This window comes from Phaseolus vulgaris, chromosome 3 (assembly GCF_051622355.1).
Source record: "Phaseolus vulgaris cultivar YP4 chromosome 3, ASM5162235v1, whole genome shotgun sequence".
NCBI classification, from domain to species: Eukaryota; Viridiplantae; Streptophyta; class Magnoliopsida; order Fabales; family Fabaceae; genus Phaseolus; species Phaseolus vulgaris.
Window position 1 is genome coordinate 18,239,812 of NC_143500.1, and position 22,690 is coordinate 18,262,501.

The 22,690-nt window shown below is 34.4% G+C and overlaps 3 protein-coding genes across 20 annotated transcripts; 2 read left to right on the forward strand and 1 right to left on the reverse strand.

Moving 5' to 3' along the window:
* Positions 1-449: 449 nt before the first annotated feature.
* Positions 450-6,736, forward strand: LOC137806809 (BTB/POZ domain-containing protein At5g47800). 18 transcript variants are annotated; one of them, XM_090300286.1, is made up of 10 exons: positions 592-997; positions 1,123-1,164; positions 1,627-1,723; positions 3,370-3,432; positions 3,625-3,681; positions 3,999-4,102; positions 4,193-4,262; positions 4,352-4,756; positions 4,842-5,582; positions 6,054-6,736. In XM_090300286.1, the coding sequence occupies exons 6-10, from the start codon at positions 4,044-4,046 to the stop codon at positions 6,567-6,569; spliced, it is 1,791 nt and encodes a 596-aa protein (XP_090156412.1). In that variant the 5' UTR covers positions 592-997; positions 1,123-1,164; positions 1,627-1,723; positions 3,370-3,432; positions 3,625-3,681; positions 3,999-4,043; the 3' UTR covers positions 6,570-6,736. The 18 variants fall into 18 exon arrangements, with proteins under 18 accessions (XP_068463209.2, XP_090156413.1, XP_090156412.1 ...); XM_068607106.2 differs by having other exon boundaries at positions 824-997; positions 3,370-3,681; positions 4,358-4,756; XM_068607105.2 differs by lacking the exon at positions 1,627-1,723 and having other exon boundaries at positions 719-997; positions 3,370-3,681; positions 4,358-4,756.
* A 1,239-nt stretch (positions 6,737-7,975) lies between these two features.
* On the forward strand, positions 7,976-14,857 carry LOC137806810 (calcineurin B-like protein 3). The gene is made up of 9 exons (XM_068607109.1): positions 7,976-8,315; positions 9,746-9,900; positions 10,540-10,622; positions 10,863-10,922; positions 11,305-11,413; positions 11,613-11,665; positions 12,450-12,530; positions 13,140-13,252; positions 14,201-14,857. Exons 2-9 carry the CDS (start codon positions 9,777-9,779, stop codon positions 14,256-14,258), a joined length of 681 nt encoding a protein of 226 aa, XP_068463210.1. The 5' UTR covers positions 7,976-8,315; positions 9,746-9,776; the 3' UTR covers positions 14,259-14,857.
* Positions 14,858-15,981: 1,124 nt separating this feature from the next.
* LOC137806811 (glucan endo-1,3-beta-glucosidase 5) lies at positions 15,982-18,657 on the reverse strand. The gene is made up of 2 exons (XM_068607110.2): positions 18,135-18,657; positions 15,982-17,299 (listed from the first exon to the last, which is right to left on the reverse strand). Exons 1-2 carry the CDS (start codon positions 18,482-18,484, stop codon positions 16,186-16,188), a joined length of 1,464 nt encoding a protein of 487 aa, XP_068463211.1. The 5' UTR covers positions 18,485-18,657; the 3' UTR covers positions 15,982-16,185.
* Between the last annotated feature and the right edge of the window lie 4,033 nt (positions 18,658-22,690).

The following is a 22,690-nucleotide window of genomic DNA, read 5'->3' on the forward strand; positions in this document are numbered from 1 at the left end:
GTCCCCAAAGGGTTAGCAAGACGATTGACGCACGAGTGAATGAACAGGAACACAGAGAAGAAGGGCACACGCATGAAGTATTAAGCAAAATGAAAGGGTGACACGCAGGATAAAGAGGAGTGCTTGTCTGTGTTTGGCCTCCAAAACAACCAACACTCAAGTCAGACCAATCCCATCACCAAGATATAACCAACGGCATAGGGCAGGACACGTGGCTGACATGCAGATAATCCATTCGAGTAATACAACATTATTCACTTATATCACACGGCATAATAAATAACTAAATTTTAAGTCTTTAATCAGGAGTTCAATTCTTAAGTGTATACAAGCAGAAAAACATTTTTGTTAAAAAAAATCAAATTTTTAACCTGATATTAGTACTTTTGAAGAACTAATTTAGATACCCTTTTAAAAAAGTATAAGAATATCCTGCTGAGGTTTAGTGGGGGGAAGCATGATGAGGAATGCACAGAGGATCTTTTATCTCTGCACAGACTTGGCCCCACACAAGCTTCTTTTCAATTAGTATAGGAGCACTCCAAAGTCATAGCCCACTTGCAATGCATGCTTTTTGTAATTCAAATCACAGAGCACCAAATTTCAAGCTGTTGGGTGAAGAAGGAAAAGACACTGCTTACTCCTTTTGTTTTCATTTTTTTCCCATGTCTTCTTTTCCCCCTCTTCTATTCCATTCTATTTACTATTCAATGGATTTATCATGGCATGCTTTTGATACATTACCATGTTGACTAATCCCAACGAACCACTCCTTCTCTCTCCATTCCCTGCTGTACCCCGTAACACTTGGTTAGGAGACATTGTGGTACTCATTTTTCTTTAGTTGGTGTCTCCCTGGCTGTTTCTAACCGAAGCATAAGTTACAGACACACCCTATTCCCCAGTCTCTCTCTCCCTCTTTCTCTCTCTGAGGATTACTTGCATAACACTACTACTAAAGCACTCAGCTTACAGCTTCTCATGTTCATGTTCATATGTATGTTGGTGCTAGGCCACTGTATCTCTCTAGCTTCAGTTTGGTTACTCATGCTGTTTCATATAATTTCTTCAATTTGTACACTATAGCTACTTCTAAACCGTGCAGCCTTTTCAATTGTAAAGGTTTTTCTGCTTCCTACAGTTGCACCAATAATATAGCAACAGGTATGTTCTCTTCTTCCTTCTCTCTTTCAAATTCTCGACACGTCTCCAATTCCTTTGTTTGGTGTTTGATGTCTTTTATTATGTTAGTGTAGAGTAAGAACTATAGAGAGATAAATATGTGACAAAGTAAAAGTTATTTAATTAAAGCATTAAGGTTTTGACTTCTCACTCCTTAACCAATTAAAAGCTTAAAAAGGTGAAGAATACTTTTGTCAAAGGATAATAGAAGTTTATCAAAAAGGAATTTGTGCTCAAAAAATTCCAAAAGAAAAGGGACAAAAGTAAATGATAAAGCCCTTCGACAGTGGGTAACTGGCAGAGAGTTTATGAATTCCAGAAGAAGAGAATGTCTACATAATTGGCTAAACACCTTATTGAATGCCATCAAACAACATAAAAATAGATAACATTGATTCAGCACATAGCTGACTTTAACCATGCACACACATTTCTGAATTTTAGTGTTCATGGAATCGGGATCTGTGGGGATTGCCTATATGGAAAAGGTGCTATGGCTAGCCTTCGAATGCAATCTTAATTGGAAGAAAGAACAATAATGGTAGGTTTTTCATTCTTCTGTGTAGTTGAAGGCAATAAGTGCCATGCCACAAACACAGGTTTTTACTTTTTGCTTTACTACCATTTGTCTGTCAAAGCACAGACCATGCTGCATGTTAGATTTTAACCAATGAACAGTGGGGAGGGAGAGCCTATCTCTAATACCACATCCTTTATCAAAATTAATTTTAGATTCCCCTTCCCTTATTTATTTCCACTGCCTTATTTTTAATCCCTCAACATTACTCAATTTTTATCTCATGTTCTTCTAATTGCGCTGTTTGAATCTCCCAAGTTTTTTGTTTTTTTTTTCATTTGCAATTATGTCTCTCAATCCTTACCGGTTTCATCTTATATCTAACTCATTCTATATGACTTCTTAATTTGTTTAAAATGGAAATACTTTTCTTTTTAAATCATTGTAGTTTGAAGATGTGCTTTTTAACTGCTACATTATATTTACTCACTACTATCTCATACCTAGTTTGTCATAATGTAATTTCATTAAATATTAAATGAAAGAAAACTAAAAAGACTTGATTTGTGCAATTGAAGTTTAAATAATTAAAAAGACTAAAAATGCAGCTAAGTTTTTTTTAAAAGTCAAAATCTTTAAAAAAACGTGAGGATGGTTTTATGAAATAAAGCAGTAGTGTACTATCTCAGTAATTCCTGGCCAAAATTGAGAATAAAAGAGAAACAAATTGAAGAAAGGAGAAAAGTTTGGCCTCCACCTTTCTTGATTCCTATATGCTTAGTGGGGAATAAGATAATTGAGATGACCATAGCAGTGGACCACTCTGGCCTATTCTAAGTTTAAACTGAAAAAAAAAGTACATTGGTTAATATATCAAAATTCTCTTGAGACACGACGAAAGTGACTTAACAAAGTAGCCACACAAGAAATTATTTGCCTTCGGTTAGGAAGCTTTTGGTAACACTAGTTTTTAGCTGGGTGCATCACTTTCTCTCCGATTTTCATATCATTGTCTGAACAAAGCCACGTATCTTTATATACATGGAATTAATCAAAAGTGTATCTTCTAAAGAGATTGGCATTGGGGTGTGTATTAGTGCATATCTGTTTTGGATTTACTACACTTTTGAGAGCACTGTATAAAAGCTCTAATCATTAATGTTGCCTCACCTAACTCTTAATTCCCAACTTCCAAACATTGCATAAACATGCTTTACCACTACCCGTTCTCTAGCCAAGACCCAACCGCCAAGGTAATCATGTATGTTTATGCATGCTCAGTGCATTTTCTGCCGTGCTGCAGCTTCTTTCTTCATTTGCTATTATTATCAACTTGTGTGGGGCTGCATCAGTATTCAGTACCCAAAACATATACTATTGCCTCCATTCTACTTTTTAGAGTTTTTTTTAGTCTTTCTGACACAAATTTAAACATATCAGCTAGGGATCAAGTCATGCAAGGATTATCATGACTCGAGTCAACGTTTTAACATAATTAATACTAATTATAAGTAGCACTTTCCCAATTTCAGCTCCCTTCTTTCTCTTCTATTATTTTATACTTTGGTACAAAAACTATATGGTCAGTATCGTATCCTATGAGTTACAAGATTATCTGCCAACAAGGGTTACCAAATTTCATGTTGTTCAGTTTGTGTTACATGTGTCAGGAACTGCGGAGGAGGCAGAAAAATCTGAAGCCTGGTGTTAGTCAGTGAGAGTATTCCGCATCTGTAATACTTTTAGACTTTAGTTAACTTCACCTACTCATCTATTCTACTTTAACGGTTGAGGCAGAAACTTTCAAAAGTGTACCATAGAGAGAAACATAAAAGAATGTCAATTGGCAAAACTCTAAGCAATTGGTGGATAACGGCATAAACTGGAATTTGTTTTTTTTTTTTTCTTTAATATGTGGAGGGCAGCATCTTCAACGAATTGAAGGGCTTTCAGGATTGTATATAAAAATCAATGAGGTTGAGGTATGGTCTTCCTGCAAATTTCTCTCTCTCTTATTAAGAAGCATTTTCTTTTTCGTAACCGACAGAGTGACCAGGACAGGATATCATGTCATATTCTTCTACCTTCATCTACAGTGATTTCTGATTTCCTTTTCTTTCTTCATCCCTTTGCTTGAAATGAAGAAATCTAAGTTGGTGCTTCCGTATTCTGCTGTTTCATGGTCATGCATCATGACATAACCCTTTGTTGGATTTAGTTCTCTCTCTCTCTCTCTCTCTGTGACTTTATGAGATCTATTGTAGTGTCGTTCAAGGTGTAGTCATACCTGAACTTGCAGGTTTTGAAGTAGAGGTTTTTTCTTGACGATTTCAAACAAATAAAAATGAAGTTCATGAAACTTGGGACAAAGGCAGATACATTCCACACTGAACAAGCTACCAGGTATTTTGCACTTTGCAGCAACTCTTGGCTAAAAAAAAATCGACATAATACAACTTTTTTTTCAAAATAACATGTATTGTCGTAATGCAGGACTCTGATATCAGATATAGCTGCAGACCTTGTGATACAAATCAATGATATCACTTATCTGTTACACAAGGTATCGGGATTAGAATGAAAATGTGGTGTGCGTGGAAAAGATGAATAAAAATTTAATCATTGGTTCATCTATAATTCTGCTCTTTTTAGCTGCAGTTTCCGCTTCTTCCCAAATGTGGCCTCCTACAAAGGCTTTGCTATGACACTGGTGATTCGGAGAGTGTCTCTCTTGAGCTTCATGATATACCTGGAGGAGAAGATGCTTTCGAACTGTGTGCCAAGTTTTGTTACGGAATTGCAATCAACATAAGTGCCCATAACTTTGTATCCGCTCTCTGTGCTGCCAAGTTCCTTAGAATGAACGATTCCATTGAGAAGGGAAACTTTGTTGGAAAACTTGAGTCTTTCTTCAATTCATGCATTCTTGAAGGTTGGAAGGATTCCATTGCAACGCTTCAAACTACTGCTACTTTGCCGGAGTGGTCTGAGAATCTTGGTATTGTCAGAAAGTGCATTGATTCAATTATTGAGAAAATTCTCACACCACCTCCACAGGTCAAGAGCTCAGATCCATCAAACCTTCTCAGTTTTGTGTGACCGTTGGATTTTTTTGTAGCTTATAAACGATTATTGTGTGCAGGTCAAATGGTCCTACACCTACACCAGGCCAGGTTACACAAAAAAACAGCACCATTCTGTGCCAAAAGATTGGTGGACGGAAGATGTTTCTGATCTTGACATAGATCTTTTCAGGTGCATAGTTATGGCTATTAGATCAACATATGTGCTCCCTCCACAACTTATCGGAGAAGCTTTGCATGTCTATGCCTGCCGGTGGCTACCGGGCATCACAAAGCTTAAAAGTTCTGGCAGTTCAGTGTCTCAAACAGAAGAATCTAAGGAGAAAAACAGAAAAATTCTTGAAACAATTGTAAGCATGATTCCTGCAGATAGAGGGTCTGTGTCGGTTGGCTTCTTGTTTAGGCTTCTCAGCATTTCAATTCACCTTGGTGTCTCCTCGGTGACAAAAACAGAACTCATAAGGAGAGCCAGCCTGCAGTTTGAGGAGGCAACAGTGAGTGACTTGCTTTACCCTTCAACATCCTCTTCTGACCAGAATTATTATGATACAGAGTTAGTTCAAGCAGTGTTGGAAACTTTCTTGAAGCTTTGGAAAAGAATGTCCCCAGGTGCTGTGGATAACAGCTACTTTTTGAGATCAATTAGAAATGTTGGAAAGCTTATTGATTCCTATCTTCAAGTGGTCGCAAGGGATGATAACATGCAAGTTTCAAAGTTTGTCTCTCTTGCAGAAACTGTGCCCAGTATTGCTCGAGAAGACCATGATGATCTGTACCGGGCAATTAACATCTATCTTAAGGTGAACTACCCATACCACTCCTGCACTCACTTTTTAATTTTTCACAGTTCCCTGCTTCAATGCTGCACAATTGCACGTGAAAAATCAATGACATTGACAGCTAAAATAGTGCTATTTACTAACGGAAAAAATATTAAGTGCTATGATTACTTCCTTTAACATGATTTTTCTTTAACAACAAGCATAAATATAACAAGTCTATGGTTAGAGTGTAAGTGTGAATGAAGAAGTCCAAATTGCATACGAATGGAGAGAGTACCTACGAACATGATGTTTTAAGATTTTGGATTAGATGTGATGGCGAATTTCATTCATATATAAAGTTGAGTTGTGATCTGTTGACCGAAATTCTTAGATTGTTAGAATGTAAGAACGAGTGAAGAAGTCTCACATTATAGGAATGAACAAGTTGTAAGTCAGATTCACATTTAAGGTGCTATATGATGCGATTGAAGTTTTATTCATGAACAGATGCATCCTGAAATGAGCAAAGCAGACAAGAAGCGGTTGTGTGGGATTCTAGACTGCCAAAGATTGTCCCCAGAAGTGCGTGGACATGCAGTAAAAAACGAGCTTCTGCCATTAAGAACAGTGGTGCAGCTGCTCTACTTCGAACAAGACAAAGGGTCTAAGGCAACCTCCAGTCACAAACTGCCAAAGCCACATGAAATACTTCTGGGAGCAAAAGATAGAGCAGCTACCACAAGAGACACCCAAAGCAAACATTCTTTAGGTCCAAACAAAGAAGAATTCAACGGAGAAGAAATTAGAGAAAGGGATCATCACCACAAAACTAAAAGATCAGATGGCAAGTTGGCATTGGACATGGAAAAAAAAATGGTTATTAGAGGAGACATTGCAGAGACACAATCTGAGAAGGGCAGGGTTGTGAGAGATGAAAGTAGTTCAAGCGGAAAGGTGGACAAGGATCCTAAAAAAATGATAAGAAGGGCAAGAAGTAAATCAGAACATGGTGTGAAAAAGTAAGATTCAGATCAGCATGACAGCAACAGTAATAATAATCTTTGTAACTTCAATTCTTATTATTTCTTTTTTAACGTCTCATAAATGTCAGCAATGTATAAATCCTTTGTACTATCTCTTTCCCGAAAGAGTTTTATGTGGGGAAATTATTTTTTTACATTGTTATTTTACATCCTTTTGTTTGATAAAGAGAGATACACAGAGATAACATGTGTATTAAAAATGTCCCTTCTAACCAATACGTTCATATTACAAATGCAGTTTAGCTATGAAAGTCCATTGTAGGGAAATCAGTTTCATACCACCAGTCTTCAAAATATACAGTTAAGTTTTGTTCCTATCACAAATTTCTATAAACAACTTAAGTTAATTTTCACTCACTTTTCTTGAAAGGGCCTAATTTATTAATATTAAGTGAAAAAAATTAAATGTTAAATAAAAAAATTATATTTATTTTTTAAGTTTAGTTTAATGTTATAAATAAAAAACAACAACTTTATTTTCTATTCATTTTAATTCATTATCTCTCTAAAAAAATTTTATTTAACTTTTCTCTATAAGCTCATGAGCTTATATATCTTCTTCGTTATTACTTTTTAGATAGTTAAGAATAATTTTAGATCAACTAGTAATAATTTTGTTTGGGATAAGCTTTTATTTCCTCCTTGAATTTCAAGTTCTCTTTTCTTCATGTAACGAAAAGTAAAATAAAATAAAATAATAGTTATCCAACAAATAATAAGTGATTTGTAATGCGATCTATTGTTAGATGATCTGAATGTTTTGAAAAATATAAAGAAGATTGTGAAAGAAAAATAACAACAGTAGTTGTGTGTGTGTGTGTTAATTTTAATGTCATTTCTAATTTGATTCTCAACATGCATAAAAAATACCAATAATTAAAACAACAATTACAATATAAATTATTTATTATAAATCTAAAATAGAATTTATATATACCAAAAATATTTATTTGTTACATATCTTTCTTATAATATAATTTGTAATTTGAATTATTTATTATAAATTTTAATCTACAAATATATATCTATTTTGTAAAATACTAATTATACATCATTTTTATTATTCATTTGCCTTATAAATTTTGTCAACTATGGAGGAACTAGTAATTGTTGTAGGTTGAGGATTATGAAGATAGCTAAGCATTAAGTGTGCCTTTGTTTCATATTAAGAAGGTATTCAAAATTGGAATGATTTTGTATGATTTTTGCATTGAATAAAAAAATTATACTTTAAATAAATTTGAACAATAATTAAATTTATTGAATCTTGTATCAAGATGCATTAGAATTGGAACACAAAAATGAAGAGACAGTTAGGCACGTGGGAAGGTTAGTGTGCACGTGCTAGGATCCATGACATATGGCTTCCAAAGAAGGTAATGTTTCAAATATGAAATAGGGTTATTTGGTTATGATATTCTCATTTCTACCATTCTTTCCATAAATACAATTCACAATTCAGAATCAATTGAGTGAGTTTTGTTGGGCAAACAAGATTGTTCAATTTTGCATACCTTCTTACACTTCCATTGCTCATCAACAATTTCATCAAACCCTCAATTTGTTTTTTCTTTCACCAAAAATATATATAAAACCAAAAACCCACCTTGATGCTTGCCTGTTCCTAAATTGCGATTACGATTTTCGAAGGCAGACCAACATGTCCGAGAATATTCAGTCCAACTCCCCTTCGCTTCCCCTTCTCTCTTTCTTCTTTCTCTGAAAGGTAAACCCCACTTCTCCATTTCAACTCTTCTCACCTCAATTCTGTTAAAGTTCTGTTTTTTTTTTGTATTGTTTAATTAATCCCTTTAGATCTCGTTAGAAATCCCCAATTTTTTTTATATTTTATTTTGATGTGTATTATCAAAAATCAATGGAGATGTATCTGTTTATCGTTGCACGGTCAGTATGCGTTTAGGTTCTGGATTCGAAATCTGCAATGAGATGTGTTTCTCCAATTCAGGAGGGACGTGCCCTGTGTCACATTGTTGCTTTATTTTTGCCTTGATTGTTTCATGTCCAGCTAAAAATCCCGTCTCAATTTTGTGCTCTGCTGTTGAAACTGTGATATTCGATTACCTGGCTTTGGAAGTTATCAGTTAGCTAATATGTTTTCGTCGCATTGAATCGGATTGTCGCTTGTTTTTATAACCAAGTTTATTGGCAGATTAAATTCGTTGATTTCTCTCTGATGTCATGTTTCTGCTTTCCATGGTTGAGGGTGTAGAGTATTTGAAATTGGAATGGGGTGATTCTGTTTTATTGTGTCTGGTATAGAATCATTCTTTAATTGCTAGTTTTTGTACTACTGGCACCTTTTACTGTTAAAAAGCAATCTTTAGAGGGTAGTAGAAATACTTCCCTTCCGCACACTGCATAGAAATTTTAGGTGGAGGATAGAAGGCTCAGTCAAGTTCGGTCTGGTATTAAAATTATATTGAATTGTTAAATTCCCTAGGAAAGTGGTAACAAACAAAAGGTTGATGTTTTTGTTATAGATTCCTATGGGGTGCAAACATTTTATTGATACATACTGCTTTCTAATACTATGCATGTACCCTAGTTATGCTAATTGTAGAAGCATCTGTTGCATTAGATTTTGCTTAGTTTGTTGTCAGACAAATAAAGTTGTATCCTAATCCTTTTCTATGCCTCTTCCTCTAAGTCTGAGTTGCGACGAAGCTATGTTTCAAAGGAAATGAGAAATAAAAGGTTTTCATCCATTAAACTGTCTGAGCTTCAAAACATAGATTGACAATGTTTCATTCTGTTTGTCAACACAAGCTAGAATCTGCTTATTGCTGGCAGTATCACATATCTAACATTGTGTCAAGTCAAGCATAAGTTTAGGCTTGGTTATCTGCAATTTTCTCAGGATAAATAGTAGTCATTTGTGTGCTTCTTCTTCTTCTTCTTTGCACCATCTTTATAGGTGTTTTTGTGCAGATGTCTGCTTAAAACTAAATTGATTTGTAGGTGTCTTCCTTTATATGTTGAGAAATCTTTCAAAGTTGTTATATCAAAGGGCAGAAGTAGACTCGATATGATTATCTTACATTTAACACATCACTTTGTTTTTCTTTATCAATGACTAAAGCAAAAATAAAAATATATGCATATGATTAGCTTATCCTTTAACCTCCTGGATTTCAGGTATGGAGTGTTTTGACATCTGGAAGAGATCATGGTTCAGTGCCTAGACGGATTAAAGCATTTGTGTGCTGCTCTGGTAAATTGTTGTGATGCCGATTCGTCAAAGCAACCTAGAGGTTTAGAAAATCCAGAACTTCTTGCAAGAGAGACAGTGTGTATGTCATTGTCCCGAATTTCTTTCTTATGTTGAGTGAGGAGCTTTTTGTGGGAGTAAATAGACCAGTTATTATTGTTATTTCAGTGTTGCCATTGACAGTTATTAAATTAGCCCCCATTTTCATTATTTTCTTGTGTCTAATTGTGCCTGTATCTCTTTTTTTCCTTATCTTCCCTCTTTGGTTGTCTCAATATTTGGAAGACTAAAGTGGAAAACACTTAGTTATATATGTCTTTTACTGTTAACTGGAGATGGAGGCCATACATTATTGAGGACCAAATTACATAATGAAGATGGGAATAAAAGATTCTAGGATACAATTAGATTCTGAGATTCATAATTTAACACATAACTTGTACAATCTGAATGGGAGATGATGCTCACTTCAATATTACCATTTTATTTTATTTTAGTTCCTTTTATTGGCTACAGAAATTGTTGAAAGCTGTTGAAGACTTAGGTAACAGTTAGATGGAAATGAATCTATATAACCTTGTTCAGTTATTGTCCCTTTTTTAAGACTTGATTCAGTTATAGAATATTCATCTGTTTTCTTCTCAATTTTCTTTTTTTATAAAAATACTAGGAAAGAGATATTAACAAAATAATATTTTCCTGTGTTTTATTGTAAATGCAGTTAGTGTAAGTGAGATTGAAGCGCTGTATGAACTGTTCAAGAAGATCAGCAGTGCGGTGATTGATGATGGTCTGATTAATAAGGTTTTTTATGTTATCTTTTGCTCTGTCCTTCTGTCATTTTGTTTTATGAAATTCTGATATTTGTATTTTCAACATTCTGGATAATGACATCCTTCCTAGTCTAACCTTTTAATCATAACTTCACATGGGCATTATGTTTTATGTACAAATCACAATATTTATATTGTTTATGGCATTTTTTTGTAGGTCTAAATGTTGCCTTTTTGTTTGTTTTGATGGTTTCCTTATTTTACATGGCAGGAGGAATTTCAGTTGGCATTGTTCAAGACAAACAAGAAAGAGAGCTTATTTGCAGATAGGGTATATAGAGCATTAACTTGTTTAATTTCCATCTGCCTTTTACATTTCCCCCCTGATGAAAAAGAAACAACAATATAATTATATAACAAATATTTGTGCGCACTGTTTTTCTGAAAATGCCATAACTTTTGATAATATTTTCAATTTCCATAGTAAATTGTTTTTCAACTACCTTTATATACTTTATAATCTGGTTGGTTTCTTTTACCATGTTACAATTTGGCCTAACAAATGTGACACTCTATGCTATTATTGTCTAATCTTTGATTTGTTAGGTGGGTGCCCCTTTCTGCGTGCTATATATTTTCTGATTACTATGAAGTTAGTTGCATAGCATATACATATCATATGAACCTTAGAAATTTATTTTTCCTGTTTGTAGGTGTTTGACTTGTTTGATACAAAGCACAATGGCATACTTGATTTTGAAGAGTTTGCACGGGCTCTCTCTGTCTTTCATCCCAATGCACCAATTGATGATAAGATTGAGTGTAAGGATGAAAATTCTTTAGAAGACTTCTGCTATCTGGTCTACATTTTTAATGTGGGTTTTGAATGGAAAGGGCATTTATTGGAGAGGGAGCTAGATCATGTGTTGTTTCTGTAGTTGTCTTTTTATTTCTTTATTGCATTTGGTATTGATTGTAATGTATATGCCTGTTGAGGAATCCCAACTTTTCCCTTTTGCAGTTTCGTTCCAATTGTATGATCTCAAACAGCAAGGTTTCATTGAAAGGCAAGAGGTAACTTTGTTTTCTCATGATGTTGAATAATGAAGTTTTTGTCTACCAACCATGTAGGACTACTTTTTAATTGCGTTTGGCTCATCTGACAACCAATGTGGGACAGAGTCATCTGTTGGGAACTTGAATCAGCCTTGAGTTGCATAATTTTTTTCCTAAGCCAATCGCATGTTTATTTTCAATTATTTTGTGGTCCATCATCCTGGGCTGAAAACAAGTCTAGCTCAAGAGTTTTCAAAGGTTGATTGGCCATCCTTATCTAAAGGCCAAGGCTTTGACACTGGGAGAAAAATAGTTCAACTATAGGTGATAACCTGTCAGGAATTAAACAACTTTATGATTTTTTTGGTGATATTAATATACATGACCTTATCTTGGAATATAATTTGACAAATTGTTCTTATCAGTTACTGATGTGAGAGCTGAGAACAACCTAGATGAAACTGGTAATGTATTGCAAGGACCTCACTTGGGAAAATGGGTTGAATATGTTTAATTACCAAGAGATATAGTTAGATGCCTAAAATCAGAATTAAATTATCATACCCGAGTTGAAATAACCATTTTTATCTTATAGCTTTAACATTGGAGGTTAAGCATTCTCAAAATTTACACATTAGTTTTATTTTTCCTTCTGCCTCTTTAAAACTTGAGTATCTTTATAATTTAACTGCAAATGAATTTAAAATCATATTTTAGAATAATTGTAGGGCAAAAAAATGTCTCTTTCCCTGGAATCTGTTTCATACTATGATAATTGATGATTGATGTTATTTGTGTATAGGTAAAGCAAATGGTAGTGGCCACTCTAGCTGAATCTGGCATGAATCTTTCAGATGATGTGGTCGAAAGTATTATTGACAAGGTGCTTAAATTACCTGATAACTTGCATGTCAAAACTTATGCTCATTACTAGACTGTATATTTTAAGCATTTGATAAGTACTTGTTTTTTGCTTGCTTTCTGTTTTTCGTAAGTTCTTTTTGTGTTAGAGTAAGCATGGCATTTATTGTTTATATTTTTACTCTTGAAAATCTATAGAAGTAAAAGTAATATTACGAAGCATGTGAAATATATATATGCAATGGGAATTATGAAGTAAAAATCTGTGTAATTTGTGTTTGTAATTGTTTACGACAGGCAGCTAGTTCTGTTGTTTCTCAAATTTAAGTATGTATGTCCTTTTGACAGTTTATGTCCATCCTTCATTGTATCTCACATTAGTGATTCATTAATGCAACAATTGTGTGTACTCTACGCAAATAATGCAACGTTCCTCATAGTCTGTCCGAAGTGCTACAGAATTTCTATTAAATAAAGTAAACCATTCCTTCAGCCTTATTCTTGTGAACATCATAAATTACTAGAGTTTTGTGTGTTCAGTTGATAATGATGAGGTTGGTATATAAAATCATTCTTGTGTTACTATAATCTTCTCTGGTGATCTGTCACTGATAGTTCTTGAGTTATTTAGACATTTGAGGAAGCTGATACCAAACATGATGGGAAGATTGACAAGGAAGAATGGCGAAACCTTGTCTTGCGGCATCCATCTCTTCTGAAAAATATGACACTTCAGTATCTCAAGTGAGTTCCTTCCTGCTATGACCACTATTTGGATTTTGAATTTGTCTCGGAAATTAGTGAAATGTTACCTAGCATATTGGGATATGTTTGTTAAAATGAGTTGCAACATTATTAATGCAAACCGTGAATGCTAGCCAGTGTTCTAAGGCAAACCACAACCCCCAAATTTTATTAAAAAATGTTATTAATGAATCCCTTCTATGATTTATATTATATTCCTTACACAATTCTCAATAGGAATTTACTATTGTTTTGTTAGTTGGCTCGATTGATTTTTTTACCAATTCAAACTGGATACCAAAAGCCTATAATAATATCTAATAAAGAGAACAGGGGGTGTTTCTTTTTTCTTCTTCTTTTTAATGACCTCATTTTTATAGTAAAAGTTTCAAATCTTTACTGACTCGAATGTCTTTTAAAAGATTGATATAGGTATTCTAAGTAAAATCATAATATAACGGAAATGATATTTTACTATTTTAAAATTATTACAATCCATGCATCTTTCATCTTCCCCTGTCCCCTCTTATTCTCAGCACTTTCATAATTGCATGTGTATTGTTTTCCACTTTCAAGTTAGGAATGAAAAAGGGAAAAAAAAGAAAAAACTTAACCAAATTGTTTCGAAATAAAAATTGTAACTAAAAGTTTAGAAGTTCTTTGCTAATGCAACGTATCATTAGAAGAATAATTAAAAAGAAGCAAAATATATCCACATGTTCATGACCTATCTCGACTATGCATGTAAAATTGTACATGGGTCATTCATATTAGAAGTTTTGTTTAAAATTGTAGCTGTTTGGATTTTGGTGTCAATACGATTACCTTTATGATTGATTTTGTCCTGGATGGCATTTCTAATAATATATCTGTGTTTTACTTCTCACGAACTATTTTATTTTACAAGCTCAAGCATCTAACATCTGACTTAAATTGTTTCCTTGGCAGAGATATCACCACTACATTTCCCAGTTTTGTTTTTCACTCACAAGTTGATGATACTTGACGCAACTAGATCATGCATGTCAGTTTCAGTGTTCTTGACTGGGGTTCGATGTGAAGGGTTCACTAAGGGGTGGATGTGGACTTTGTTTATATTTTCATTATGAGTAGAACTTTGTCTTCCCGTTTTGGATGGATGAGGTTTATAGATTGAATGAATGGGTTTGCTTATTTACTTCATTTGAGAATAAAAGGGGGAACAAAATAGATTATTCGGGCGTTTCAGCATTAGCACCTTGGCATTACTTTTGGTCAGAAATATGTTTTACCACAAGTCTTGTGCAATTGCTTCAGCAAGCTGTGAAGAGTTCTTTGAACATTGCCCAGGTTAAGAATTGCTGCTCCAGAAACATGAGTGCATGCCAGCTGTTGTGCCTAACCACCTTTGCCTTTCCTCCTTGACCAAAGGATAATGTCCCTTTCTATCCAATTTCTTTTGCTCTTATATTTGCCATTATTTTTGTGTAGGTCATTGGTGATTAAAAATCAGTTAGCAGCGTATGTTTTCTTGTAATTACAATTTTTTTGCAAGGGTATGTATTTGAGATATTATTTGAAACATTATTTTTATGAATGTCTAAAAGCAAAAGATGGATTGTCTTCTTTTCTTGTTTTTAATGTCTACAAAATCATTAGATTGATAATATGCCACTCAGAAATGTGCAGATGTAATTGTGGCAGAAGTGTAAAGGTAAATCTAATGATAACAGGAAAAAAAGTGTTTTTATTCTTTGTAATTTTTGGTTAAACTAAATTTTGTATAAGTTAAAATTCATTTATGTATAAATTAATTTATAAAAACTTTCTTATTTATTTTTTCTAATTTATGTATAAATTAATTTAATTTGTCAGAAAAAAATATTACATATATGTATATATTTTAAATTCCTAACAATTACTCCAGTTGAATAATATCAGTAGCACATATTAAATCGTGGTACTTTAACGAATAAAAGCTATAGGAATTAAAACTTAAAGAAGTGAAAGAAAAACAAACGCCTTACTTTATTGGTAGGAAGAGAAATTTAAATAAATAAAAACGTAGAACTAATATTAATCTAAATAGCTCAACTTTATAAAAATTATAATAAATTTAGACTTCGTTATAGTTAGGTACTACCTCAAAAGTTATTTTCGTTAACTTGTTTTCCATTATTTATTAAAAGGTATTGAGTATGTTTGTAATCATATAATTTGAAAATTGCGTTGATTTATAAATTAAACTCTTTGGTAAGTAATAAAATTTAGAAGTTTGTAGGTACAACACTTTTATTGTATAATGCATACTTAAGTTGGTTGAATAAACGTGCGACTTATTGTAAACTTTCCATTTTTATAGATAAAAAAGTATTACATATCTTATTTCCTATTTGGCTGAGCAAATAAATAAAAAAACATATTTAGAAGCACCTAGAGCTAAGTGTAGTCGAAATTTCCAAAGTATCGAAGTGGTTGGTGAATGGTGAGTTAGGAAACAGACTAGGAGTAGAACAATCATGAAATGAATGATCTCCATTACTAATTGAAACAATTTTATGATCCTCAATGTTTATGCTGTTTTCTGCTAAGCTTTGTTGATGATTGTGCCAGTTTTTAAGGAAGCTTCTATAAAATGTTTTTTTTTTTTTACTTTTACTTTATTCAGACGTAAACATGGATTTGGATCCTCTCCACATGCCCAAGTTAGAAATTAGAAATGGTAATAGTGTAATAGAAGTCACGAGAAGAAGTAGAAATGATAAAGGATGTGTAATATTGAATGCTGTGGTGTTGAGATCATCACTTGTATTATGATACAACAATGCCTAGTTCCTATAGTGGTTACAGAACCAAGAATGGAGTTGAATATTTTGTACTATATTATCAGCCCATATAAATCAGATATTCTACTTGACTACTACTATGAAAAAGCCAGTTATGAAACCTCGGAATCACAATGAAAAAGAAGAGATAATTTGAATTATGATTAGAAATGGTAGTAGAACCCACCACCGATACCTGGTCTGAGAAACAGAGGAGTGAGAGCCTTTGTCTGTGACGCCCACAAGAAAACGACAGTCACCAACTGAAGGGTCTCGGAAAGTGATCATACCAAGCCCATCAAAATTGCAGCTTCGTGAGTCTTGCATTTGCAACTGATAGTAACTGTTGAAAGCATATGAAATGTTACCCTTCTCCCCAATCCCGTTACATGAACCTCCATAATCAAGTGTGGTGCAATCCGCAACACTGCATGCAATTCTCATATGGTTTGCTACGTTTTGAGCATCTATGGAGGGGCTTGCTACACACCATCTGGATGGAAGATACTGCACATTCTTTGCATTCTTCAATTCCTTGTTTCCAAGGCCAAGGTTTAGAGGATACTTAGCTTGCCCATCAAACGAGAATATCCCCCAGTGTCTTTCAAACCCTCCTGGCAGTATGCTCTTTGCTCCTTCATCAAGCAGACTGAAGAGATAGATGTCCATAGGAGGAGCACCTGGCCTCAAAGGGGTCCCTTTGTTATTTAGAACATGACTGATGAGACCTTGATTAAAAACCTTTGATGCAGTCATATTTGCACCAATGGCTCCATCTGAGGGCCAACCAATTTCCCCAATTACTATAGGCATCTCACCATATCCCACTTTAGTTAGGGCTGCAACTAAAGTGTCATAGTTTCCATCAAATGCATTGGTGTACACATTGTTTCCATCTGTGACAGGATGACTAGTTCCCTCAAAGAATGCATAGTCTTGTGGGAAATCTTTGTTGTCATAGAGGCTGAGGAATGGGTAGATATTAACAACAAATGGGGCACCGTTTGAGTTCAGAAACTGAACCAGCTGAGTGATGATTTGGGTCAGTTCCGGCCGGAATGCCCCTTGGGAAGGAAGTGAAGACTCATATGCATCTGCATTGCAAGGCACAACTAGTTTAATGTAACTAGCAAGATTTGCTTTCACTAAAGACTGCTGTAGACTGAGTATGGCTGGCATCACCAAGTTCTGATATTCACCATTATAACTAGTGAGGAATGGTTCATTACCAACAGCAATGTACCTGTAACAAAAACAACAATGGTTTCAATGCTGTTAAACATCAAAATATTCTAAAGAAAAAAACTAGCTGTAAGTCTGTAACAGCTAATACTTATGGCTGGGGAAGAAGCGGAAAGTTAACAGAAGCCAGGGTTCAAAAGAAAAAGTTCTTTAACTGTATACATGATATTTTAGTTAAACTTACAGACAATGTTCTTCAGGCTAAATGAATAGGATCTTTCTTATTAGGACAAATACTTCAAGGTATAGTCTTCGATTGGCAGAGCTCAAATTCAAGACTTCAACATAATAATAACATTCCAGACTTTAAACGACTGCATTAAGCGACTCATGGCAACGTTTCTAGATATTATCGGTTACGTAAACAGTTTGCCATAAGAAATTCCAGTGCAATATGCAAAGCACGTCTCAGGGAGAGCAGAAAAACTCAATTTGTGTGTTATCTACTCTTCTTCAATAAATTAAAAATATATAAGGTTGAAGATAATCAAGTAAGGAGTTGATTCTTGACACCATTTGATTGTAAAAGATAGCTTTATCATTCAGCAAACTTCCTCCATGTGGATGCAACAAAATAAACCACTCCACACTCTTATCATGGCTTCAATATTAATGTTAGACATTGTTAAGGAAATAAATAGCTATTGATTTTGAAACTTAAGGTTTGATTCTTAAACAAGTTGTTCATGTATACTAAAAAAACTTTGTTGGAAAAGACAAAACACACTTCTTGATAATCTCTACATACACTCAAAAGAAACTTGTCTCTAAGTAAAGGTTGGTGGAGTGCTTGGTGTAATAAAAACAAAGTATGGTTTTGAAAGGAAAAGAAAAACCTGATATCAGCACCATCTTTTCCGATGTAAGCAGAAACATTCTGGCGAAGCCACAAATCAGCAGCAGTAGGGGAAGTGCCGAGGAGGGCCAACATCTGATTGGGGATCCCAACCATCACCTGAATCCCACTCCCCATGAGAGCTTTAAGCACCTCAGGCTCTGCCTCAAACACCTTTACTTTTGGAATCTTGTTATCTTTCAAGAGATCAACCACCGTTGAAGGCTGCAACTTGAGGAAAGAAACGGTGCCCCAGTTTACTCCTATTGCTGATTCTCCCATCGGAACAACCCATCTGCATGCCAACAGCCACATCACTATAGCACCACCCAACAACCTTCCCTCCAACATTCTAACACTCAAAAAAGAATAAACAAACACGCTTTAACGGCTCAAAACAAAGATTTTGCAGCAATTTCAGGGGAAGAGACACGGAATGCAGAGCTAGAACTATCTCAGTGCTCACACACTAACTGTGTTAACTGCTAACAGTAAAGCACCTGAAGTTGAATGGGAACTTCCTTGCCTTTTTTTAGCTCAATAAAGATTATTTCTACGCGGGATTTATGCAGCTTTACCTAAATACCCTTCGTGTCTTTCTATTTCTTTCTAACATTGCAAACAGAATATTGTTGTTTTCAGATTTTCTTAAGAAAATTGTTATGCTTCTGAAATCCACTTTTCATTTGTTCACACACACCATCATTTATGTTGTGTGATTAGTCACTTATTTTTGTTGTTTGGGGCCTATTCTAGTTTTTTCCATAAGTTATGTAGAAGCAAATTAGTTCTCTAAATATTCATGCATGGAAGGAGGAGAAGAGGAGAAAAAGAGGAAACAGGGAATAATCGGCTTATTGTTAACAATCAACTAAGTCACTAATCTATTAAAGAAAAAAAAATAAAGGTATTCTAACACCTTCCCTTAAAGCTGAAGTGTGTATAGCTTAGAAACAATATTGATAAAGAACTTTGATCAAAAGATTTTGTGAAAATATCCGTAGTTTGGTGAATATATTTTATGGGTAAGAGGTGAAGAACTTTAGTTTGAATTTTGTCACAAATCATATGACAATCAATGTCAATGTGTTTTATTTTCTCATTAATGTTGGATTTATTAGCTATGTGTCTAGCAATTTAGCTTAGTTATCATAATAAGAGTTGGTTGGGGAATAAATGGATACACGAAAATCACGGAGGAGATAAGTCTGTCCTTGTAATTTATAAGTAGTTGTGTGACCAACACACAATATTTAGCCTCAGATGATGATCTAGATATAATATTTAGTTTTTTTCTTTTATTTCCATGAGATGAGGGATGATCAAAAAAATATGCAGTAACTAGTAATGGAACGTATAATATTGATGCACAATGCACAATCAGAATCATTAAAGCCTTTAAGTTGAATTAAAGAACTTGAAGAAAAAATAAACCTTGAGAAGGATTGGACTTAAGATATCTTAATATCCATTGAAAAGCTTGATGATGGTGATTAGTTGGATTCTAAAGGAATTGACTGATAGACTACATAACAAAAAAAATTATGATCTTGTGTTGGTGAGGTAAAGTAAACATCTAATAAGTCTACAATAGGTATCATTATCATAAAGAGGAACATTTGTCCCAAAAAGAAGTTTGGTATTGCGTGTGATTGGCATAGAATATGGTTTAGAAGCAACCATTACAATATCAACTAAAATGTCAAGAGCATGTTTTCTTTGACCAATATGTATTTTCTTGTGTGATTGAGCTACTTCAAGATCGAGGAAGTATTTAAGTCGTCCAAGTCCTTGATCTTGAAGGTTCTATCAAGAAATTGTTTCACAATTTGTATTTCAACTATGGAATCTTGGACTATAATGATGATATCATCAACATACACAAGTAAAATTGTGAAAGTAAATGTTGTATTTTTAGTAAACAAAGAGTGATCAGATTTGGATTAAACAAAACCAATGAAAAAAAGAGAGGTACATAATTTGGCAAATCATTCCTACTAGCTTGTTTTAACTCATATAAAGACTTTGTTAGCTTGAATACTTGATTGGGTTTAAAAGCAGGTTAGGTGATAAATCCATATAGACTTCATCATTTAAGTCTCCATGCAGGAAAATATTATTAACATCTAATTGTTCCAAGTTCTAGTTTTGAATAGCAACTAGAGCAAGCAAGAATTGAACAATTGTGAGCTTGGCAATATGAGAAAAGGTGCCTAGGTAGTCTACTCCTTCAAGTTAGGTATAGCCTTTTGTGACCAGTTTGGCCTTATGATGCTCAATGATGTCATCAACTCTATGCTTTATTTTATGAATCCATTTACATTAACTTTATGCTTTATTTTATGAATCCATTTACATTAACTCTATGCTTTATTTTATGAATCCATTTACATCTAATGGGCTTCTTTTCGAGTGGTAAGTTAGCCAAAAACCTTGCATTGTTAGCTTATAATGCTTATATTTCACTTTTCATGGCAAGAATTGATATGATTCCAATAACAAGATAGAGATGATTCTTTGACATTTTATGGAATCAACTTGAGTTGGAGATTGAATAGGAACTTTTATAGAAATGGATCAATGTTCTATGTTTCAAGAACTCACCAAAACTTGCACCAAAACACCAAAACTCATATGGAAGTCCATTTCTTGTCAATTGAACCGATTAAAATGTATAAGAATTGAATTGAACTGATTAATTGCCTTAAAAGTGGAATGAACCGAACAAATTCTTAGAAAAGGAAGATGAACCGATTATATTCAGCAAAGAAGAAGATGAACCGAACAAAACAACAAATGAAGCTAAAACACCGAATAGAATTGCAAGAAAAGGCCTAAGACATGTTTAAGGGGTTCATATGGACATGGAAATGGAAGAAATAGATGGAGAAGAAAGAAGACTTATGTGGTTGTAGTTCTTGGTTGATGAACACGCCACTTGAAGTGTGAATGCTCCAAGATAAGTGTGAATTGCCGCCACTTGAGGAACCAAGGCACTCAAGATGAGACTAGGAAGAGGAGAAGGCAAGTTCTCACTCACTCAATCACCAATTTGGGAGAGTTTTGTTACTTCAAAAATCAATTCTGTATTTAGAAGGACCCAAGTCCTCCTTATATAGGAGAATGACCGGTCAAAGAGTATACAAAGCTTACATAAGAAGCTAACCAAAAGTCCCTTTCTACATTACCCACTCTAGCGCCTATAGTGAAGTATGAAGGGACACTCTAGAATGTTCTAAACTAATGTCTAAAGATGCTTTACAAAAAGAGTTATCTTTAGGTTTCCCTCTTAGCATCTACCTACACACTATTCTATATTATTTACAAATTTATACAAAAGAAACTATAAAGAGAGACATTAATTGAAGCCCATTCTTGAAAGCTTGTAGACTTCTTTGGCTTTAGGCTTGGTCCTCTCGTTATTTTATGTCTTCTTTAAATTTTGAGAAGACTTTTTACTCTTTTGTTCATCTTTGTTCTCTTTTATTCATCTTTGTTCTATTTTGTAATATGGTATCAGAGCCATTTCGAGTCTATCCTAACGAGTGTTTGTTGGGCTTATCAGACCACCCACTATCGGATCGTTATCGGACCACCCATAATATGTTATCACACGCACGAGTTGTCACTCTCAGCGTGAGGGAGGTGTGTTGGAGATCCCACATCGACTAGATATTATGACATTTCATTGTATATAAGTGGGTGCAAACCTCACCCCATGAGTCGGTTTTATGGGGGTGAGTTAGGCTTAAAGTCCACTTCGTAATATGGTATCAGAGCCATTTCGAGTTTATCCTAGCGAGTGTTTGTTGGGCTTATTAGGCCATCCGCTATCGGGTCATTATCGGACCACCTATAATATGTTATCACACGCACGAGTTGTCACTCTCGGTATGAGAGGAGTGTGTTGGAGATCCCACATCGACTAGAGATTATGACATTTTATTGTATATAAGTGGGTGCAAACCTCACCCCATGAGCTGGTTTTATGGGGTTGAGTTAGACTTAAAGTCCAATTCATAATATGATATCAAAGCCATTTCGAGTCTATCCTAGCTAGTGTTTGTTGGGCTGATCAGGCAACCCGCTATCGGGCCGTTATCGGACCACCTATAATATGTTATCACATGCACGAGTTGTCACTCTCGGCGTGAGGGGGGTGTATTGGAGATTCCACATCGACTAGAGATTATGACATTTCATTGTATATAAGTGGGTGCAAACCGGTTTTATGGGGTTGAGTTAGACTTAAAGTTCACTTTGTAATAAGGTTCAATACTTCCATTAATGAATTTTAACTTCTTTTTTTATAATAGAACATTTCTAATGCTTATGCTTTAGAAGTGATAATCAGTCCCATTAAGTTGAGGAGTGACAATGACTTTACTAAGATTTTCTTCCAGGTGCAAGTAATAAAGATTGGTTGGATTCAAAGATTGATCAATGAGATTTAAAATTTTGATTAATAGAATATATGAAAGAAAAACAAGAACATATGAAGAATGAGAAAGAGAAGAAGATGGTTGCAAAAGAAACAAGAGTATGTTTTAATGCATG